At 38.3% G+C, this 24,502-nt stretch overlaps 1 protein-coding gene across 1 annotated transcript; it reads right to left on the reverse strand.

The window, feature by feature from the left end:
- Positions 1-736: 736 nt before the first annotated feature.
- CCT6B (chaperonin containing TCP1 subunit 6B) lies at positions 737-24,469 on the reverse strand. Its single transcript, XM_079905164.1, has 7 exons — positions 24,341-24,469; positions 22,668-22,731; positions 6,238-6,271; positions 5,205-5,338; positions 3,355-3,457; positions 1,726-1,798; positions 737-1,207 (listed from the first exon to the last, which is right to left on the reverse strand). Exons 1-7 carry the CDS (start codon positions 24,346-24,348, stop codon positions 1,135-1,137), a joined length of 489 nt encoding a protein of 162 aa, XP_079761290.1. The 5' UTR covers positions 24,349-24,469; the 3' UTR covers positions 737-1,134.
- Positions 24,470-24,502: the final 33 nt, after the last annotated feature.

Consider the following 24,502-nt stretch of genomic DNA (forward strand, 5'->3'; position numbering starts at 1 on the left):
GTTTATTATAAAGGATATTATAAAGAATATAAATAAACAGCCAGATGCAGAGGTATATAGGGCGATAAGAGTCCTGAGTATAGGAGTTTCGGTCTCCATGGAGTTGGAGTCCACCACCCTCCTGGCATATGGATATATGTTCCCCAACCTGGAGGCTCTCCAAACCCCATAGTTTAGGGATTTTTTTATGGAGGCTTCATCATGTAGGTATAACTGATCAGTAACTCAGTCTCCATACCCTTTTCCTTCCCTCCCAGGGCGGGGAGGCTTAAAGTTCTAACCCTCTAATCACATGGTTGGTTCCTCTGGAGACTAGCCCCCAACCTGAAGCTATCTAGTGGCCCATCAAGAGTTACCTCATTAGCATACAAAAAGATACTCATTAATTCCAGAGATTTCAAGGGTCTTAAAAGATCGTATGTCAGGAACCAGGACCAAGACTAAATATTATAATAAAAAATGTTCCTGTCATCCCTATTGCTCAGGAAATTACAAAGGTTTTAGCAGATCTTGTGCCAGGAACTGGGGATAAAGACCAAATATAGGACTTTCCTAGTGGCACAGAGGTTAAGAGTCCACCTGCCAGTGCAGGGGACACAGATTAGATCCCTGGTCCAGGAATATCCCCCATGCCATGGAGCAACTGAGCCCATGTGCCACAACTACTGCGCCCACGCACCATAATTACTGAAGCCTGTGCGTCCTAGAGCCCATGCTCCGCAACAAGAGAAGCCACCACAATGAGAAGCCTGTGCACCGAAACGAAGAGTAGTCCCCACTTGCCGCAACTAGAGAAAGTGCGCGAGCAGTAACAAAGACCCAACGCAGCCAAAAATAATAAAATAAAATAAAATAGGCCAAATATATATTTCTTATTATATCATAATATCACACATACAATAAAGGGTAGGGAGTTAGAACTTCGAGGGAAAAATACTTTCATTAATATTATTTGCTGTGAAAGTATTTCTTGTGTTCTTTATACCTTGATGAAATACTTTTGAGACTTATAAGACCACCAAATACAAATTGCATTTATTGTGTAAAAATTAAGAATGGCTCAGGCTCTATAATGGTAGTTGGATGTAAGATGTGCTAAGTCTCAGCTTCTAGAAGAGTTGATTTTGAACTCAATCACCCTTTGAGAGAAGACATACCAGCTCGCATAATTTCATCAACCAGGAGAATGTTGGTGGCAATCACTGTGCTGAGGGAAAAGATGACAGGGTGAGTAAAGCTTACTAATCCACTCTTATCTTTCCCCCTCAGAAATCTTCAGCTACTAATGACACTTTGTTCTGCAATGATGTTGGTGTGAGATAAGACATAGCTATTATAAATACAAACATCACCCCTTGCATTATAATTTCAACTCATTTGCTGATAAAGTAGAAGCCTAATTTTATATTCCAGCAAAACTGAGCTCATTTTTAGCATATCATTTGATCTTTTTCCCACTATGCATGTGGTACTATTTCAGTAAATGTCCTTCTTTCCCTTCTCCCTCAAATAAACAGTAAGATTAACATTTCCCATAACTTACACTGATAGAACTAAAATCTAAAAGGGACTGTAAAATGACAGAAGCTAGTCTTAATAACTGGATACCATGCCTTTTCATACACTTAGCCATTTTCCACTGTAGCAGGCAAAAATAATAGAAAAATCTTAATGTTATCAATTATGTCCTTAAAAGTCTTTCTCTTTTTACTAATACAAACTTACCAAGAGTGAAGAAGTTGGTTTTTCACAAAATAATTATCCCAAACTCCTGCATCTGCTGCTACCATTGGCTCACCTGCAAAGGAAAAACAAACTATTTCAATACTACAATCTTGATATATTCTGTTAATATTGGCTGTATATTCTAACAATATTTAATATACCACCAAAATTACTATTATCAAGGTCACCAATGACCTCCATGGTGTCAAATCCAAAGGTCAATTCTCAGACCTCATCTATCAGCAGCACTTAACTAACACAGCTGATCATACCCTCCCAACCACTCTTTCTTCACTTGTCTTCCAGGACATCACACTTGCCTGTTTTTTTTCTTTTGCACTAGTGGTTCCTTTTCTGTCTACTTTGCTGGTTCTTCCTCTTCCTCCTGAGCTCTTAATGTTAGAGTACCCAAAGGCTCAGTCCTGCATTCTTCTCTCTCTACGCTCACTCCCTAGATGATCTCACCCAATCTTCTAGATTTAAAGCATATACACTCTGACGACTCTCAAGTTTTTATCTCCAAGCCGGACCACTTTCCTGAGCTTCAGACTTGTACATCCAACTGTCTATTTTAAAGTCTCCAGATACTTCAAACTTAACTTTGCCAAAACTCAATGCTGACCTCCGGCCACCACAACATGCTCTACCCACAGTCTTCTCCAATGCAGTTAATAGCAATTCCTTCCAGTTGTTCAGTTGACTACTCTCCACAGAGTAGCAAGAGTGATCCTTTTAAACATATTTAGACCATGTCACACCTCTGTTCAAAATTGCTCCCTATTCCACCACAGAAAAAGTCAAACTCTGTACACTGGCCCACACGCCCTCGCGTGATCTGACCTTCTATTACCTCTCTCATCTCCCTCCTCCTCGAGAACACCAGACAGTGGCTTTTCCACTAGCTGTTCCCTCTGCCTAGGACATTCTTTCCCTAGTTCCCACGTGGAACTTCCTAACTTTCGTTGATTTTGTTCAACAGATATTCTCAATGAGGCCTATCCTGACCACCCTCTTCCCATTGAAACCCCCTCCCCACACTCCTGTGCTAGCATTCACAATCATCCTTACACTGTCCCTTTATTTTTTTCACAGAATTTATTACCTTTAAAAATGTTAAAGGAACTTATTTATTAAGGTTATTATTTACTGCCTATCTTTCCCTGCTACAACATAAGCTCACAAGGGAAGGGTCTTTGTTTTGTTCTGTGTGAATCCCAAGTCAAATAACAAGCACTCAGTAACTATTTCTTAAGTGAATGAATACTTGCTTCTAAGAAGTTCAAAAGTAAAACAAAGGCACCCAAAATTTAAATATAAAAGTCATCCAGGGCTTCCCTGGTGGCGCAGTGGTTGAGAGTCCGCCTGCCGATGCAGAGGACGCGGGTTCGTGCCCCGGTCCGGGAAGGTCCCGCGTGCCGTGGAGCGGCTGGGCCCCTGAGCCATGGCCGCTGAGCCTGCGCGTCCGGAGACTGTGCTCCGCAACGGGAGAGGCCACAACAGTGAGAGGTCCGCATACCGCCAAAAAAAAAAAAAAAGCCATCCAAACCTCCACCCCCTTACTTAAGTTCTGGGTCACTGTAGTATAACCTCTTTTTTTATTAAGCAGCTGATTTTTCTTTACTTTCTTACCTGTATTCAAATCTATGCCAACAGGTTGTTTTGATTCTGAATGCTCAACCTGAACTTTCACTAGTGTTTCCTGCAGGTCATATCCAGAATTCTGAGCAAGAACCTTTAGGAATAAAAAATAATAATAAATATATGTATGGAATTCCTTCATATATATTTAAATATCAGATATAAAAAATAAGGCACTGCTCTCTCCAGTCTTATGAAAACACATCCATAATATAGTAATCATCTCCTTTTGAAGAATTCCATTCTTAATCTAAATCAAATTATTTCATGTACCTAGTAACTTTTATATTTAAACATTTTCCCTACGTACATCACACTAAATTCTGACGAAGACTAATTAGAGTTTCCCCACCCCACCCTGCTACATTAATTTCCCTCTGTTAGGGAACCGTGGACTGAAACCACCGTTTGCATAAGTTGTCTCACAACAGGAGGTCCTGATAAGGAACACTGAACTGACAAGGTGCCTCCAAAACCAACCAGAAGAATTTGGGAGGGGCCAAAAAGAGGGAGGAGACACCAGCCCATAATATGTCCTGACAACCTCCCAGAAATCCTCATGCTGGAATCCATCTTGACTGAGAGATGTGCACGCCCACCAGGAAGGTTCTTGAGTCGGGCCAAATATGGCACAAGCAAGATGATTGGCCAGAGACAACCTGGAAACCAACTCCAGCACCATAAAACCTGAGACTGCAAGCCACGAGGCAGAGCAGCTCTCCTGGGTTCCCTTACCCTGCTGTTCTCTGCTCGAGCACCCAAGTCTTTTGCTTTATCAGTATGTGTGTCTCCTCGGACAATTCATTTCCGAGTGTTAGACAAGGGTCCCCGAAGGGGTCCCTCTCGGTTAACACCTCCTTGCAAAAGATTTTTTTTTTAAACGGAAGGAAGTAGAATGGTATTCTTGTTTGCTTAGTCCCTCTAGCCACATGTTTTCTGGTTTTTCCTGGGCACTTGTTAAACCTGCCTATCTGCATTATATCTGTGCCCCTCATTCACATGAGGAGAGTTATGACCTGTGGCAACAGGGATGGAGATACCTGCACTCCAAGCGAGGTTTATTTCCAAGTGGTCCTAAACCAACAGCTGATGAGTGAAAAGGTACCACCAAATGTCTACCAGATTTACCAATATTTGTTAACTATAGGATCGTTAATGACTTTGCCTCTTCAGGGGAAGAAAAAAATGGATATCTAATGCACAAAGATTCAACAAATTATTAATAATTTTAAAGCAATTATCAGAGACTTTGCTAGCATTGTTAGTAATGTTTTAATTCATGGTAATAGTATATTTGAAAGAGTTCTCTGTGTTTCCAAGTAGTTCACAATCAGATTAAGGCAAAGGAAAAAAATGGTAGTTCTCTGTCCTTCTGTTGATACATGGAAAAAAACTGGTTTCTCTCCTTTTCTAGGAATTATAATGACAATGACAAATGCAAGCCTGAAGTTCTCACTTCCCATAAAGTGCTAATACTTTGGATACCACCAACATAATAAAGGTCTACTCAAAATCTAATTAAATTTTACGTTCTACACTTCTTCATTATGATTAATCATGAACCATTTTTGAAGGAAATTTTTGGAGTTACTTCAACTTTTGGAGCTCAGAGATGGAAGCAAAGTGATAATTGAGCCATTTCATGAAACTCCTACAAGAATTCAGAGCTGTTATCCTAAAAACTTCCCTGCTTTAGCTATATAATATCTTAAACAAAACTGTGTAGGGAAATACAAATACCTATCTTTCTACTCTACTGTTATACATAAAATGGGCAATTTAAAATTAATTAGACACCTTTTGTCTAAACAGTTGTTCTTTGGCCATTAGGATAGTTCCACCTTAGGGATAATGAGTAAAGCATCAGCAAAAGCGTGGACTCCAAGACAAGCTCTTCCTTTTATACTGTGCTTGTATGTAACTAGAGCTTCAGCTATTGCCACTTCAACTGCACCTGCTCCTGGAACCACACAACCTATTGGAGGGAAAAAAAGGATTGGCAAGACATACCACACAGAAGAAACAGAAAAAAGCAACTAGCTATTCATGTTCTATTATCTTGCCTGCCTCTAAAATGTATTTAAATATATACAGAAATAAAATAAGTTGCATAGCTCAGTGATCACTCAGATGTCTTATGAAGCATCCTGAAGTTATACACCATTAAACAATTAACATAGTACAGACAAGAGCTGGCTACAGTTTATTTCATTGTTTACAGAGTAGACATTTCTTCCACCATCATCCTTCTCCTTTATGACTATATTTAAAAGGTAGTTATTTATAATTTATGGTGGCAGGTAACTAATTATAACATCTGATTTGAAAAAAATGTTAGGCCAACGTAATTTGGCCATAGTTTTTGGTATGAAATTCTCAGGACTCAAGGAAGTATTTGCTTTCTGTACTGAAGCAGAAACCAAGCTTTCTGAGAAAAAAAAAAAATTTTGGTGTTCTTATTATTCTAAGGCAAAAGCTCTAGTTAAACACGTCAATTTTCACATCAGGATATGACTCTTATACCTGCTGGTATGGCTCTATAAAGTTTTTGAATTTGCAAACTTTGAATCAGTAAACTTGGTTTGGAATCACCCATCTTTAAAACAAAACAACACAAAAAGAGTCTCTCCTTTTATTCCACATCATTTTTAAATTACTACCCCCTTTCTCGGCTTCACTGTACAATATAACTGCTCAAGAGAGTTATGTCTACCCACAAGGTAATTACATCCTCACCTCCCATTCACACTTTTTAAAAATTCCTTGTTAAATACTGAATACATACAAAAGAATATTTACATGTATAAGATATAAAGAATGTACAAATAAATGTACCCATGTACCTACCACCCAGCTTAAGAAACAGAAAATTACCAGTAGCTTTGAAAACTTCCCTGATCCCGTTCTCCTGTGAAAACAGAACATACCAAAATGTGTGGGATACTACTAAAGCAGTACCTGAAGAGAAATTTATATCACTAAACACCCATACTAGAAAAGCAGAAAGGTCTCAAACCAATGACCTCAGCCTCCATCTTAAGAAACTAGGAAAGGAAGAGCAAATGAAATTTAACGTAAGCAGAATAAAGAAGACAGTTAAGATCGGAGTAGAAATCAATGAAATAAAAATGACCAATGTCAGAAATGAAAACGGTGTAGAATCTGTCACTACAGATTCTACAGATATTAAAGGATAATAGGGGAATATTATGAACAATTTTATGCCAATAAATTTGAAAACTAAGATCAGGGATTGGCAAACTTTCTGCAAAAGGCCAGAAAATAAATATTTTAGGCTCTGTGGACCATACCATCTCTTTTGCAACTATCCAATTATGCTAGCATAGCACAAAGTCACAGACAATACATAACAAATGGGAGTAACTGTGTTCCAATATAACTTTATTTACCAAAAATAGGCAGCAAACCAGATTTAGCTCATGGGCAGTATGATCTTAACTTAGATGAAGTAGAAAAATTTCTTGAAAGACACAAAGTACTAAAGCTCACTCAAGAAAAATAAACAACCTGAATGATCCTGTATCTATGAAAGAGATTAAATTTGTAGTTTAAAATCCTCCCATGAAGAAAACTCCAGGTATAGAAAGCTTTACTGGTGAATTCCACCAAACATTTAAGGAAAAACTAACACCATTTCTATATAAGAATTCAACACTTTCAGAAAATTAAAGAGGAAAGAATACTTTCTGAGGCCAGCATTATTCTAAAAGCAAAAAAGATAAAGGCATTACAAAAAAATATATATACAGACCAACACCCCATATGAATGTAGATGCAACAATTCTTAACAGAATTATAGCAAATTAAATCCAACAATATGGTAAAAAAAAAAAAAAAGACACAGCAAGCCACATTATTCAAATAGTCAAAAGGTGAAGAAACCCAAGTTTCCATCAACAGATGAACGGATAAATAAAATGTGGTACATATATACAACGGAATATTATTCAGCCTTAAAAAGGAAGGAAATTCTGTAACATGCTACAACATGGATGAACCCTGAAGACATTATGCTAAGTGAAATAAGCCAGTCATAAAAGGACAAATATTGTATGATTCATTCCTATAAAGTACATAGAATAGTCAGATTCGTAAAGACAGAATGTAGAATGGTGGTTTCCAGGGGCTGGGGGGAGAAGAGAATGGAGAGCTATTGTTTAATGGGTATAGAGTTTCAGTTTTTCAAGATGAAAAATGTTTGTGATGGATGGTGGTGAAGGTTGCACAATGTGAATGTACTTATGGCCACTGAACTGTACACGTAATGGTTTAAATGACAAAAAAAATCCAAAATTAAAAAAAAACATTTAATTATTTCTAAAACTTTAATCCATTTTTAAAAAGATAATACATCATAACTAAGTAAGGTTTATCCAAGAATGATTTGAAAATCAATGTAATTTAGTACATTAAGAAACTAAAAGAAAAACCATATGATCACCTCAATAGATGCAGAAAAAGCATTTGACAAAATCCAACACCTATTCTTTTTTTTTTCTTAAACATCTTTATTGGAGTATAATTCCTTTACAATGGTGTGTAGTTTCTGCTGTATAACAAAGTGAATCAGCTATACATAAACATATATCCCCATATCTCCTCCCTCTTGCATCTCCCTCCCATCCTCCCTAACCCACCCCTCTAGGTGGACACAAAGCACCAAGCTGATCTCCCTGTGCTATGCAGCTGCTTCCAACTAGCTATCTATTTTACATTTGGTAGTGCATATATGTTCATGCCACTCTCTTACCTCATCCCAGCTTACCCTTCCCCCTCCCCGTGTCCTCAAGGCCATTCTCTACTTCTGCGTGTTTATTCCTGTCCTGCCCCTAGGTTCTTCAGAACCATTTTTTTTTTTAAGATTCCATATATGTATGTTAGAATATGGTATTTGGTTTTCTCTTTCTGACTTACTTCACTCTGTATGATAGTCTCTAGGTCCATCCACCTCACTACAAATAACTTAATTTCCTTTCTTTTTATGGCTGAGTAATATTCCATTGTATATATGAGCCACATCTTCTTTATCCATTCATCTGTCGATAGACACTTAGGTTGCTTCCATGTCCTGGCTATTGTAAATAGAGCTGCCATGAACATTGGGGTACATTACTCTTTTTGAATTATGGTTTTCTCTGGGTATATGCCCAGTAGTGGGATTGCTGGGTCACATGGTAGTTCTAGTTTTAGTTTTTTAAGGAACCTCCATACTGTTCTCCATAGTGGCTGTATCAATTTACATTCCCACCAACAGTGCAAGAGGGTGCCCTTTTCTCCACACCCTCTCCAGCATTTATGTTTCTAGATTTTTTGATGATGGCCATTCTGACCGGTGTGAGGTGATACCTCATTGTAGTTTTTTTTTGGTTTTTTTGTGGGGTTTTTTTTGTGGTATGCGGGCCTCTCACTGTTGTGGCCTCTCCCGCCATGGAGCACAGGCTCCAGACGCGCAGGCCCAGTGGCCATGGCCCACGGGCCCAGCCGTTCCGCGGTATGTGGGATTCTCCTGGACAGGGGCGCGAACCCGCGTCCCCTGCATCGGCAGGCGGACTGCCAACTACTGCGCCACCAGGGAAGCCCCCTCATTGTAGTTTTGATTCACATTTCTCTAATGATTAGTGATGTTCAGCATCCTTTCATGTGTTTGTTGGCAATCTGTATATCTTCTTTAAAGAAATGTCTATTTAGGTCTTCTGCCCATTTTTGGATTGGCCAACACCTATTCTTGATAAAGATTCTCAGCAATAAAAGAGAACTTCCTCAACTTGATAGCAGATGTCTATGAAAAACCTACAACTAGTATCACACATAGTGGAAAAAGACTGAATGTTTTCTCCCTAAGATCAGGAAAAAGGAAAGGATGCCTACTCTCACCATTTCTATTCAACATTGTATTGAAGGTTTTAGCCCATGAAATAAGGGGTAAAAAGAAATAAAATATATCCATATTGGAAAGAAAGAAGTAAAACTGTCTCCATTAACAAGACAACATTATCATTTATATAGAAAATTCAATGAAATCTATAAGAAAGCTACTAAAATAAGTGAGTTTAGCAAGGTTGCAGAGTTCAAGATCAATATACAAAAATCAACTGTATTTTTATATATTAACTAACAATCAGAAATTGAAATCTTAAAAATACTATGTACAGTAGGATCAAAATACATGAAACACATAAGGATAAATCTGAAAAAAAAGTTGTGAAATACTTAGTATACTCACATACTAAAAAGTATAAAATATTGCTGAGATAATTCAAGAAGGCCCAAATAAACAGAAAGATGTACCATGACTCAATATTGTTAAAATATCAATTATTCCCAAACTTATCCATAGATTCAGTGAAATTCCAGCCAAAATCCCAGCAGTTTTTTGGTAGGAATTGACAAGCTGATTCTAAAATTGATATGAAATGCAAAACATTTAAAATAATCAAAACAACTTGGAAAAGAACAAAATGGGAGGATTAACACTACAGATTTCAAGACTTATTATAAAGTTACTATAAACAAGGTAGAATGACATTAACACTGAGATAAACAGATTGATGAAATATAGAACCCAGAAACAGAACCACACAAATGTGGACAACTAACTGATTTTCAACAAAAATACAAAGGCAACTAAGTAAAAGGATAGTCTTTTCATCAAATAGAGCTGAAACAATTTGATACCTATACACGAAAAAACAAACTTAGATCCATACTTTGCAGCATATACAAAAATTAACTTAAAATGAATCACAGACCTAAATATAAAACCTAAGACTATAGCACTTCTAAAAGAAAACATAAAAGAAAAATTTTGTGATCCTGGGTTAGGTAAAGATTTTTTTAGATACCACCCAAAAGCATAATCCATGAAAGAAAAAATTGATAAATTATACTTCATTGAAATTAAGAATTCCTCTTTGAAAGGCACTGTTATGAGAATAACAGAACAAACTACAGAGTAGCAGAAAATGTCTGCAAATCATACATCTGAAAAGCTATTTGTATCCAGAATACACAAAGAACTCTCAAACTCAACAATAAGAAAACAACCCAATTTTTAAAAGTGCATGGGCTTCCCTGGTGGCGCAGTGGTTGAGAGTCCGCCTGCCGATGCAGGGGACGTGGGTTCGTGCCCTGGTCTGGGAAGATCCCACATGCCGCGGAGCGGCTGAGCCCGTGAGCCATGACCACTGAGCCTGCGCGTCCGGAGCCTGTGCTCCGCAACGGGAGAGACCACAACAGTGAGAGGCCCGAGTACAGCAAAAAAAAAAAAAAAAAAGTGCAAAAGATTTGAACAGAAACTTCACCAAAGATATGTAGATAGCAAATAAGCACGTGAAAAGATGCTCAATATCAATGATCATTAAGAAAATCCAAATTAAAGTCACAATTTGGTTTTTTAAATTTTAGAATGGCTAAAATTAACATGAATGACCATATCCAGTGTTAGTGAGGATGCAGAACAACTGGAGTGTTCATAAATGGCTGGTAGGAATGTAAAATGGTACATGGCAAAACAGTTCAGCAGCTTCTAAAAAGTTAAACATGTACCTTCCATAGTACTGCATTCCTAAGCATCTACCCAAGAGAAATGAAAGAATAGATCCATACGAAGAATTGTACACGAATGTTCATTGCAACTTTATTTGCAATAGCCAAGAACTGTAAACAACCAAATGTGCATCAATAGGTGAATCTGATTAAATAAATTGCAGTATATTCATATAATGGAATACTATCTAGCAATAAAATGAATGAACTACTGATTAATAACATCAATTAACTTAAAAATAATTATGGTGAGTAAAAGAAGCCAAACAAAAAAAACTACATATTGTATTATTCCATTCATATAAGATTCTAGAAAATGCAAACTAATCTATAGCAACAGAAAGCTGACTGAAGGTTGCCTGAAGGTAGGGTGACACAGTGAGAGGAGGCAGGAAGGATTACCATGGGGGAATGAGGTAACTTTTTGGGGTGATAAATATGTTCATTATCTTTAATGAGGGGATAGTTTCATGGCTTTAAATGTGTGTAGTAGTTCATTATATGTCAATTTTACCTTGATAAATTATTTCTTAAAAAACTAAGAGGTTAAAGTGATTTAAAAAATAGTCCCTTTTTCTTTGTATCTTAAATTCTAAGAATCAGGTTGAACTACCAACGGCTTCATGCCTGAATCATATACGTTTATCTTCTTGAAAAAAATGTTACTAGCTTTTATCAAAAGTGACTACAAGAAGGAGGGTCTTATATCAAGCTCCATATTTTTTCAATTTAGAAACTGCTCTGTTTTCTCCTTTTCAATAATGAAACCTATATAGCTAACTGTATCTCTTTATGTTCTGGCAGTTTAAATATTATACTATTACATTTGCTATATTCATATTCTTTTTTCCTAGGTTCTAATTTTCCATTTCAGCTTCTATTTTACCATTATTTCACATCTACATTTTTGCTTATCAGACAAATCTGAGGTATTGTTTATTATAGAGTTTATTACTCTATTTTTTGAGATACAATTCACATACCATAAAATTCAGCCTTTTAAAGTATACTTTTCAGGGCTTCCCTGATGGTGCAGTGGTTGAGAGTCCGCCTGCCGATGCAGGGGACATGGGTTCGTGCCCCGGTCCGGGAAGATCCCACGTGCCACGGAGTGGCTGGGCCCGTGAGCCATGGCTGCTGAGCCTGCGCGTCTGGAGCCTGTGCTCCGCAACGGGAGAGGCCACAACAGTGAGAGGCCTGAGTACAGCAAAAAAAAAACAAAAAACCAAGGATAAATTATGTGGCTCAAACATGTGACACAGCTGATCAAGTAATGAAAGGTAGGCACACAATGAGTTTCTTAGGAACAGTTGTTCAAAATAATTACATGGAACAACTAAAAATTGTTAACCTAAATGTCCAACAATAGGGCACTGTTCAACAGATAATGACTCAACTATGTGTTAGTCATGAAAACCATGTAATAACATGGAAAAATATTTACGGGGTAGCTAAGAAGCAGAGAATGACAAATTACATATGAAGCACGATTATAACTATTCTGTTAAAAAATAAGCACCTTGGGGGACTTCCCTGGTGGCGCAGTGGTTAAAAATACGCCTGCCAATGCAGGGAACATGGGTTTGATCCCTGGCCCAGGAAGAGCCCACATGCCGTGGAGTAACTAAGCCTGTGTGCCACAACTACTGAGCCTGTGCTCTAGAGCCCACGAGCCACAGCTACTGAGCCTGCATGCCACAACTACTGAAGCCTGCACACCTAGAGCCTGTGCTCTGCAACAAGAGAAGCCACCTCAATGAGAAGCCCGCCCACTGCAACAAAGAGTACTCGCCGCAACTAGAGAAATCTTGCGCACAGCAACGAAGACCCAATGCAGCCAAAAATTAATTAATCAATTATTTTTAAAAAGCACCTTGGCATTGAAAAGGAAAAATGGAAGGAAACTAAGAGTAGGGTTATGCTTGGGTGGTGGTGGGGGGGTTTCCTATTTTCCAAGTGATCTTTCAAGAGAAAATATTTTTATAACTTTTAAAAATTCATTTACACCCAATTAGGAAATGCATTTCTACTTATGAATCTTTTATAACCAATATTTGTTACACATTCATGTAAAGAAATAATTTTTAAAATAGTTAAGCATAATTATAGGGAATTTTTCAAAATTTTCATCTAACTAGATTACTCCAACTCCTAACTGAATGTGAAGATACTTTATTTAGGAAGAAAAAAACAAACTATATGTTCAATATTCTTCACTCTTCCAGTCTTCTTCACTCTTCCCCTTCTTCTCACTCTCAGCAAATGATCTTGCTTCTTTGAGAAAATAAAAACACTGTCCCATCACTACCTCTACCAATCTACCTGCACTTGAACCTGAATCTCCTATGACTAGGAATGAATTGCCCATGCTCCTCGCTAAGGTTAACCCCTCTGCTTGTGTACTGTATCCCATTTCCCCTCTCTGCTCCTGCAACTGTCCCCTCTTCCCTCACATCAACTGTTCCTGCCTACAGGAGCATCCTCATCAGGGAACAAACTTGTCATAGTAATGCCCATCTTTAAAACAAAAAATTCTCCTTCAACCCCATTCCCATATTCCCTTCTAGCTACTGCCCCACTTATCTGCTCCCCTTTAGAGCTAAACTCCTCTGAATTGTCTACATTTGCATCCTCACTTCTTCCCTAACCATTCTCTCTTGAGCCCACCTTCAATCTGACTTTCACACTCATCCCTTTATTGAATCAGCTTTCATTAAAGCCACCAAAAAACTAAACGTTCTCCAAATCTAATGGTCAATTCTCAGTTCACAACTTGCTCATCAAACTGTCAACTGCATATGACATAGCAGATTATTCTCTCTTTCTTGAAACACTTTCTTCTCTTACCTTCTGGGACACTATTCTCCTTTGGCTTTCCTCCTACCTCACTGACCACCCCTTTTCAGTCTTCTCTGCTCAGTCCTCCCTATCTTCCCAATTTCTAAACACTGGAGTTTTCAGGGCTCAGTCTTTAAACTTCCTCTTCTATCTATATCACTTCCCAGATGATCTTATTAACTCTCATAGGGACTTCCCTGGAAATCCAGTGGTTAAGACTCTGTGCTCCTAGTGCAGGGGGCACGGGTTCAATCCCTGGTCAGGGAACTAAGATCCCACATGCAGCACGGCGCAGCCAAAAAAAATTAAAAAATAAATTAAAAACTCTCATAGCTTTAAGTCATCCACACACTGATGACTCCCAAATAAATATTTCCAGTCCAGACCTCAATCCTGAACTCCTGACACCTCTCCAAATTCTTACACAACATGTCCACATGGACATCTAATCGGCATCGAAAACATAACATTCCCCAAGCTAAACTCTTGATTTATTTCCCCAAACCTGCTCTTCCCAGTCTTCTCCATCCCAAGAAATGGCATCTCTGCTTTTCCAGCTGCTCATGCAAAAACCCAAGAGACATCCTTGAATCATCTGTTTCTGTCACATTCTATGTGGAACATCAACAAATCCTACTGCTCCTTCTTTCTAAGTATACCCTGATCCAAATCTTTTTTCTTTTCTCACCTATATTACAACAGATTCCTAACCAGTCTCCTGCTTCTGTCCTTGCACCTCCCACCCTGCTCCGCAGTGTACTCCCCACACAACAACCACGGAGATCCTTCTGAAATATAAACCAAGTACTTGTTGCCCTCAGCAATGGTAAGGTAATTTGGACCAACCCTACTACCAAAAGCAACTAAAAATGCTGGATTAAAAACAAAACAGGGCTTCCCTGGTGGCGCAGTGGTTGAGAGTCCACCTGCCGATGCAGGGGACACGGGTTCGTGCCCCGGTCCGGGAAGATCCCACGTGCCGCGGAGCGGCTGGGCCCGTAAGCTATGGCCTGTAAGCCTGCGCATCCGGAGCCTGTGCTCCACAACGGGAGAGGCCACAACAGTGAGAGGCCCTCGTATCGCAAAAAAAGAAAAAAAAAAAAAAAACCCTTAAAAACTCTGCAGAGCCATAAAACAGTAAAGAGCTACAAAAGTTTTCTTTCCAAAACTGAAAACAAAACAGGAACTCCAAGAGGTAAGTAGATAACTGTAACCACTCACCCTAAAGTCATCTGACAATTCAGACAAATCTGAATTTTGACCTCATAATGAGAGGGGGACAGAATTTAAAAAGCTCAAGCCTCATCCAAAGTAGAGAGTAAAACAGTAAGACCCTCTTCACATTAAACTAGAACCTCAAAGGCTACATACTCAGGGTACAAACCAGCAGCCCTCACATGGACTTGCAGTTAGAATTCACAACTGGTTATTCAAAAAAAACCTCAAGCTGTGGATTTAGTTTAAAGTTGTCCCTGGGCAGGGCTTCCCTGGTGGCACAGTGGTTAAGAATCTGCCTGCCAATGCAGGACACACGGGTTTGAGCCCTGGCCCGGGAAGATCCCACATGCCGCAGAGCAACTAAGCCCGTGCGCCCCAACTACCGAGCCTGTGCTCTAGAGCCCATGAGCCACAACTACTGATCCCGTGTGCCACAACAACTGGAGTCCGTGTGCCTAGAGCCCGTGCTCCACAACAAGAGAAGCCACCACGAGAAGCCCATGCACCGCAATGAAGAGTAGCCCCCGCTCGCCCCAACTAGAGAAAGCCTGCACACAGCAACAAAGATCCAACACAGCCAAAAATAAATTAATTAATTTTAAAAATAAATAAAATAAACACCAGAAGTAGACAAGACAAAACTTTAAATATTGTAATTATCAAACTGAACTATATGTTTAAGGAAATGAAAGGTAAGTTTGAAAAGAGTTCCCTCCTGCAGAGGGAACAGGAAACCATAAAAAGTGACAAGGCAGATTTAAGAACTTCTAAAAATAAGTAAAGACACCTATACATACACACACACATATATTAAAAATAAAGTATTTACAGATGAAATATAACATCTGAATTGGCTTCAAAATAATCCAGATTTGGGCAGGGGGAAGGAAAGAGGAGTATATACGGGGGATATAAGACTGGCCATATACTGAAAATTGATAAAGATGAGTGGCAGATATGTGGGAGTTCATTCACTATTCTATTCTACTCTTATATATGGTTAGAGTTTTCCATAATAGAATGTTTAAAATGAGTTAAGTCCAAAGTCAACAAGGTGCTACTCACTCTCAGGACATACATACTCAGACAATGTTATAATTGTCTTACCTCTCTGATCTCACCTTCTACTACTTTTTCCTCTTCCTCTGCTCCAGGCACACTGGAACACCCCAGCACACTTCTGCCTCGGGGCTTCTTCCACCCTTATTCCCTCTGCTTAGAACACTCTTCTTCCAGATATGCACATGGCTAGCACTAGAGACCCATTTAGCTCTCTAGTTTACTTTCTCATCACGATGATCTTCCCTTACTACCCTAAAATCATGCACATGCTCACATATACAGCTGCTCTAGCCTCTTCACAGCACTTATTAGCATTATTTGTCCACCATCTCTTTCAACTAGAAATGTAAGATTCTTAAAAAATGAAATTCTGTTTTGTTTACTCTTCATTCCTAACACCTAAAACAGTGAATGGCTCCTGGTAAGTATCCAATTAATATATGCTGAATAAATAGACTGATGATGAATAGAAGTAACTAATGAAATCAGTGAAAGAATATCTGAAGATAACCAAGTATTCTAGAATCTATGTACTGTTAAAGTTTACATCATTTACTTTGTATCTGTTTCTGATTTATGCTTCATCTCCATGATTTCTACCATGAGGAGATCAATAGGATAACCCGGTCTTCTAATAGCCAAAACAGAATCCACCACAGCCTGGAAGAGAAATGAATGAGAACAGTAAATTATTTGGTCTACTAAAAGAAACCACTGGCCCTAGTAATCTATCACCAGACTAAGCAGATAGTGTTTCAGGCTCCAAAATACAAGGCAAGGTCAGAAAGTGTCACTCTGTCATGGATACAAATGATAACCAGTGCCAATGGATAGTTTAGAGCCTACAGGGACTTCAGAGGTTATCAGGTCCAATCCCCTTATTTTACAGAGAAGGAAACTAAGGTGAGACTTTAAGAAGTTATGGTCTTAAAACAAGATCTAACAGGTAGTAGCAGAGTCAGGACTAGAAATCAAGTCTCTTTAACTGCCAAGCCTACTATACAAACACTACTCAAACTTTTCCACCAAAGGACACCTTAATGGAAAAGAAGGAAATGAAATCTAAGGAAAGAGTTCAAATTTGCTGGCTCTAACAACATGAAATTTTTAAGTCTTATGTTTTACCATGAAACTTTTCTACATCATGCCATAATATATACATGTTTGTTTTTTGTTGTTTTTTAATTTTCATTGGGGTACAGTTGATTTACAGTGTTCTGTTAGTTATACATGTTTGTTTCAATGTGAAAATAATGCTTTTCCTCCATAGTAAAGTAAAATTGACACTCCAGAAAGACATGTCTCATTTATTCTGCCAAATATCCCCAGGGATATGCAATTTGAGAAGCACAGCACCACACAGCCTATTGCTTAGCTCAGAAAGTAATATGAAAATAACTGACTACAGAAATTAAGTGTTATAGTATAATCATCCTCAAATAAAATAGAAGCAAAAAAATCTATATCTTAGAAAAGTTTACTGAGGTAACATGATTTTTGGTTTTGATGACTAATGGGGAATAATGACAAACCATTGGAAAATGAGAGCATTAGTGTTTCTATAACTCCAAAAGGGAATGGAGGCCCTAATCAGATAGCTTGAAGATTCTGGGCCACGTGATATATGTACTTTAACAGCAGAAAACACAGCAGAGTCTTTATTTAGACTGCTCAGCAAGAAAATGTCTTAATTTCTTAATCTTAATCTGATTTCCCAAGTAGGTTTTCCTATCGGTAAGAATTGACCAGAAACAACTCAGGTGTTTCAGTATTTATATTTCTCAAGGTAAATTAGTAAGACAGAATTCTGATTTCTATGTCAATGTCTTGTGAATTTGGTTGTTATGAACTCATCATTCCTGATAAACTAATATACTCAAGTTTCAAAAAATGCAAAGCTGAGGAACAATGATGATATCATCAAACTACAGCTACCTATAAAAGCCTTCCCAAAATACCCAACTTTGTCCTGATATTATATATATATATATATTCTACCTTTAGAAGTAAACAAGTATACACTTCCCAGATGTGAATATTATCTATCAGATCAGTCATGCTCATTAAAGTGGTAACCTTGGGCTTCCCTGGTGGCGCAGTGGTTGAGAGCCCGCCTGCCGACGCAGGGGATATGGGTTTGTGCCCCGGTCTGGGAGGATCCCACACGCCGCCGAGCGGCTGGGCCCGTGAGCCATGGCCGCTGAGCCTGCGCGTCCGGAGCCTGTGCTCTGCAATGCGAGAGGCCACAACAGTGAGAGGCCTGCGTACCGCAAAAAAAAAAAAAAAAAGGTAACCTTAACTACAAGACACACTGCCAAAACAACGTCCCCAACCTCACATAATAATAAATAAATATAAATATATTTATTATTATTATTTTATATTAAATATAAATAATAAATAAATAATAAATATGGACCTCTAGGTTTAGGAGACCAGTGTGCATCACCCCAACAGCTTCCACAGGGGGTGATCCATAGGCAGCCAAGTCCCTCCCAACTTTCAAGTTAACTTAAAAGAAGGCTTAATATGACACTTTTGAAAAATTACACATACTGTTCTGACCAATCAAATCTACTCTGTAAATAAGCCTATAAATATCTGTCTTCTATATTTTGTTGTATGTTCAAAAGAACCACATGCCATAGCTAGCTGATTATCTTATAGGAAAAAGAAAAATACCACCATGTGTTAGGCTGTACTCATTCTGCAAAAGTTTAACCACATACCTCTGTTAACACATAAGCCAGCTGAGGATGAACTTTAGTTTGTAGAGATGTTCTAGCCACATCTAAGAGGATTTCTCTTTTCATCTCTTTTTTAATTTTAACTTGTTCCAAAACTTCAAGTGCCTTTATTTTTGCAACTTCAAATCCTTCAGCTATTATTCTAGGGTGCAGGCCCTAATACATCAACATAAAACTGTAAATTATAAAGTAAGTTATCCAAAGTAAAAGTAACTATCCTTTCCTACTAATAGGTATGTCCAAAAAAATTAATTACCTATATCAATGCCACTAAATATAAGTGTATGTATGTAATTTGTAATCTTTCAGCGCTTCATATTTCAAACAATCTCAAACTTACAGAAAAACTGTTTACAATTTACAACAGTAGAAAAAAACTACAAAAGTTCTTTTTATGTCTGAAAACTGTAACACACTGTTGTGTAGTGCTCTTCTGAATGGGCACAGAAGAGAAGACTCCCTGTAATGTAGAGGAAAAGAACCAGCATTGTTTGGAGAAAAACGACAGATAGGCAGCACCTTCACCAAATGTTCAAAGTTAACATCATAGAACGGGACAAACACACACCATGTGCCTCCAGATATGCTGCATTAAGACCAATACAGCATTTCCATGGCACTCCTGCCAAAAGTTCATAACCTGAGTCTGATAATGAGGAAACAGACACATCCAAACTGAGGGACTTTCTTAAAAAAAAAAACAGCCTATTCTCTAAAAGTAGTAATGTCAGCAATGTCATGAAACACAAAAGATGGCTCGAGAACTATTCCAGCTTAAAGAAGACTAAAGGGGTATGACAACTGAATGGGACAAGTGACGAAATTTGAATAAAACCTGCAAATTAGATAAAAGTACTTATCAATGTGCTAATACTAATTTCCTGTTTCGATCACTATACTGTGGTTATATATGAGAATTCCCTGGTTTAAGAAACATACACTGAAATATTTAGATCATCACGTCTGCAACTTATTCTTATACCATTAGAAAAAAATATGTATATTACTATATATATACACATTCCATATATATATATATATATATATTCATGAAAGAGAGAGAAATGTTATTCTTTGGAATATTCTTGCAACTTTTCTGTAGGTCTGACATTATAACAAAATTTTTTTTGAAAAAACGCTATTGTTTATTCTGAAAAACAATACATAAACTTATTGAAAGCTGGAACTAGTTCTAATTTATTCCCTTCCTCCATTCCTTTATGTCAGTCCTATAATAACTTTCAAAAGTTGACATTTATTGAGCATTTGTACCAGGCACTATTCTAAAGGATTTACATGTATTATTTTAGTCCTCTCAACACTATGAAGTGGGTGTTTTTATCATTCCTGTTTCACAGATGAGGAAATTTAGGCTTAAAGGCTTAGATCACCAGGCTAATAAGAGCCAGAGCCAGGATTTAAACCCAAAAGGCCTGACGCCAGAGCCTGTGTTATTAACCATCTTCAAAACATTTCCTCAGCCTAGGACCTCACAACTTCTCACCTAGACTACTAGGAAAACCTTCAGTCTTGACTCCCTTAAAACTGTCCCCCAAATATTTAAAATGCCAATCTGACCATATCACTCATTCATATGTCAGTATGAACATTCTTCTTAGTTAGTATATTACATGCCTATTCACTACTGTCCGCATCACTTTAAACTCCACCAACACCAGACTGCTTGTAGCTCTGCACACACACCAGTTTGCTTCTTTTCTCTGTGCCTTTGCTCATGTTTTTCCTTCTGCCTGGAATGCTATTCTCCACACCCCTCACTCTTTCATCAGGTTCACTCCTCACCCCTCACTCTTTCATCAGGCTCACTCCTTCTAATCCTAAAGATTCAGCCCAGGCCTATTTCCTCCAGAAAGTGCTTCCTGACTACCTCAGGCTAGTTTAGGATACCCCTCCATCCTCAGTGTTTCTATCCCATCCTGTGCCTAGCTCTGTCACTGCACTGTCACACAGTTTCATAACTATGTCAGTGTCTGTCGGCATCTCCCCTCCCCTAATTTCTTCCTTCCTAGCCCAACCCTAATTTTGTTTAGGTATCTCTCTTCCTCAGTGCTTCAGAGGAAGTTGACCCTATCCCTAGCTCAAGGGGCGGATCCTAATTAGATTAAGTCAATTTCCCAAAAAACTGTCACTGGTTTGGGATGGAATAAAACCAATGTCGGCCCAATCATATAAAGGAAGGACTTTTATTCTATGGCTGGGTGAATGGTTTTCTCTTGCCCTCTCCTGCTGAGTGTTAGTAAGGAGAAGAGGCAGCCCTGATTTCTTCTGACAGTCTTTCATCCAGGATGGGAATAAGCCTATGATGAAACAGCATTACAAGTGGAAGAGCTAAGAGACAGAAAGGATCTGGGTACTTGATGACTGAATGAATTTTTTAATCAACTAACCCTAGAAGCCTGTTTTATTGCTATATTTCCTGTTACGGGAGATAATTTTTTTGTTGTTTAAGTGACTTTTAGTCAAGTTTCCACTGCTTACAGCTAAAAGCATCTTGAGATAAGTTGCAGGTACTGAATTAATAGACAGATCCCAATACTAAATGAAACACAAAGTGATCCTTTTAGCACTTCGAAAGGACAGGTTATGCTTTGCTAAAATGGTCCTTGAAAGAGCAAAACTCCAACTGCTTAATTAGAAAAGACAGATAAGTAACGCAAAGAAAACACTACAAATTGAACAAAAGCATGGAGGTAGAAATGTATGTAATGATTTCAGAGGCCAGTGAATGACGGAGTCTGGCTAGAGGAGACTGTTTATAAAGGGAAATAAAACTAGAAAAGTAGGTAAATTCACAATGTGGAAAACCTTCATTAATTTTTCTCTAGTTATTTTTTAAAAGGTGCATAATTTGGTTTCAACTTTCTCAGTGATGTTTTCTTTCTTAGGCCATTAGTCATGGGTACATGGCTAATTTTTTAACTTTTATATATATTTCAAATATTTCATTTTTTAAAAAGGTATATAATTTCAATAAAAGGCATTATTTTAACTAAAAATTTCATTATTATTTCCATTTATAATTGTCCAAAAACATCTTGATGAAAATTAACTTTTTCCCTCTAAAATTAAACCATTTTACTAGCAAAAAAACAAATAACTTTTTATTCAAAATAAAGTACCACATGAATGTGCGTTCTATGAAATTCTAATACCTCAGAAATGTAAAGATCAGCTTGTTTTAGTAACTCTCCGATAATTAGGACATTTGAAGTAGTACCATCTCCTGTAATGTCATCCTGGGCTGTTGCTACTTTTGCTATCAAGGAAGCTGTTGGGTGTTGAATTTGTTGAAAAAAGCAAGCAAAAGATTAAAAAAGAGAGAGAATGAGATAAAGAAATAGTCCACCAAAAACAAGATAACCTAAGGGTCAACAGTAAAATTAAGAAATGAAATAAGCTTCATTCTATAAGTTCACAAGTTTTATATTATCATACATAATAAATGTCAAAACGAAAAGTTAAAACCTGAGAACTAATGAGGTTTGAACATTTTATAAAAGAGTCTCTGCTTCGAATGCAATGACATTTCCAAAATAAGATTAAATCCTTCAATCTTGAAGATGAATGTATGTACTAAACTTGCAAAGGATTTTTTTCCCATGATTACAAAGAACGTAAGTGCATTGACTTTAAAAAATGTAACTAATTTGGAAGTATCCCTAAGTTATTATTTGCACTACACAAAGATCTGAAAACAGCCAATAGACTTTTTTTTTTCCTAAGGTTTAAACAAACAAGCATATCTCATGACTGCAGTATTTAGCTGACGGCCTTGGTTTAAGGATATACAAATTGTACTATGTTCTCAGCTAAGGCTAATTAAGGTTTATTAAGTCAGCAACATCAGCTCACCATCTCATGGAGCAGTACATTGCCATCTTTGGTGAGTTTCATGTCTCCTGCACCAGAAACAAGCCTGTTCAGAAAACAGTGGTTATAAACTTCATACAGCAAGAGCCAAACAAGACACTCCCAGTGTTAGCCACTCCACTATCCTTAATATAAGTAACTGGGTGTGGAAAACTTCCATTATACCATGGGGGATACCACAGTAACTACCACAGAATCACTTCTCCCCAGATGGACTGCTATGGTGATTTCATTCCAAACAGCACATTTACAAGTTTAAGGACAAGAGCAGTCCATGAGTTATGAACAGTGGCTTGGTACCTGGAAGAGTACTTGGAAGTCTACAAACCACAAATTTGTGAACTTTCTGCAGGTTTCTTTTTTTGTGAAATGTTACCATTCATTCACTCAACTAATGTTTTCCCTCACCCCTCATGTTTATTAGATCAAGTTCTGTCAATTCTACAACCTAAATGTCTCTTAAATCTACCCACTCCTCTCCATCTCCACTGTCATCATCATCTCTAGTCTGGACTACTTAGCATCTTGATATGTCTGAATTTGAATTTACCCTCCACACTGCATTTATCTTTCTAAAAGGCAATGTGATTCACTCAGTTCCCTCACCAAAAATCCTTCCATGATTTTCATGTTCTCCATCACCTTCATGATAATATCCAAACTATATAGCAATGACGTAAGTTACCTTTCCCAATCTGGGTAATGTCTATTTCTTCTACCTCTTCTATCAAATGAGATCTTGTGGGCAAACCTTGGGGTTCCCTTACTACATCATGTTTGCTTTTGTTTCTGTTGGATTTACACCATTGAGCTTCTCTTGTTCCTGAAGTTACCCTATCTAGAAGTCCTTTACTCCCTTCTCCAACTGGAGAACTCTGATTCATTTTTCAAGACTGATGAAAAATCCTCTGTTATTGAGAAGCTTTCCCTTCTCCCTTCTGCCATGAGTTATTAGTCCCTTTCCTTAGTATAATGGTATATATATAATTAGCACATTCATCTCTACCAGAACTCCTTAAGAATAGAAACTGTATCTTAGTCATCTCTGTGTTCCCAGCATCCCAGTCAGTACATACTCAGTGCCCTCTTTTACTGTTAATATTAATTACTTTGCTCATTCCTCTGAGACTGTATCTCTCTCCTCTTACACCTCTTTGCCCTCACTAGTCTCCTTCCCTCTCTTCTAAAGAAAATAATAGTCCTTAGTAAATATATGCTGAAAGAGCGTTCAACTTGCCTAGGGACGCATAGCTAAAGCGGTCCTTGAATTTGAACCCAAGCCTGCCAGGTTCCAAAGCCCGTGCCGTCTCCACAACACACTGCCCAGCAAAACCCAAACTCTTCAACAGCAGGGGAGATAGATGGTTTATGTTTCATATATGACACTAAATGAACTGACTTTCTACTTGCATATGAACCTTACCGAGAAGTTGGAGGGCAGGGAGGAGTCACAGTGAGCCCTTTTTTCGGGTAGCATTTCTCCTCCTCTCCCACCAGACTAGAAATGAGCTCAGGGCAGGAATGAGAACGAGGGAAAGCAGGCCCACAAGTGCGTCCACATCGCTCCCAACTCTTTGTGGAACGTCTGCCTCACAGCGCGCCCGGACACCCAACAAACCCCGACGCCCTAACCGCCGCTCCAACCGCCGTCTCACATTTTCATGGTTCCCTTAGGACCCAAGTTGGTCCGCAGCACATCCTGCAGCCCTCGGGCGGCGCATATATTGACTGCCAAGGCCGCCTGGGCCTGCGCCACCTCAGCCTTGGAGTTTATACCTTTTACCTCAGCCCTGGCCAGACGGTAGGAAGAGTCCCCG

Source organism: Stenella coeruleoalba (assembly GCF_951394435.1).
Source record: "Stenella coeruleoalba genome assembly, chromosome: 19".
Lineage (NCBI taxonomy): Eukaryota > Metazoa > Chordata > Mammalia > Artiodactyla > Delphinidae > Stenella > Stenella coeruleoalba.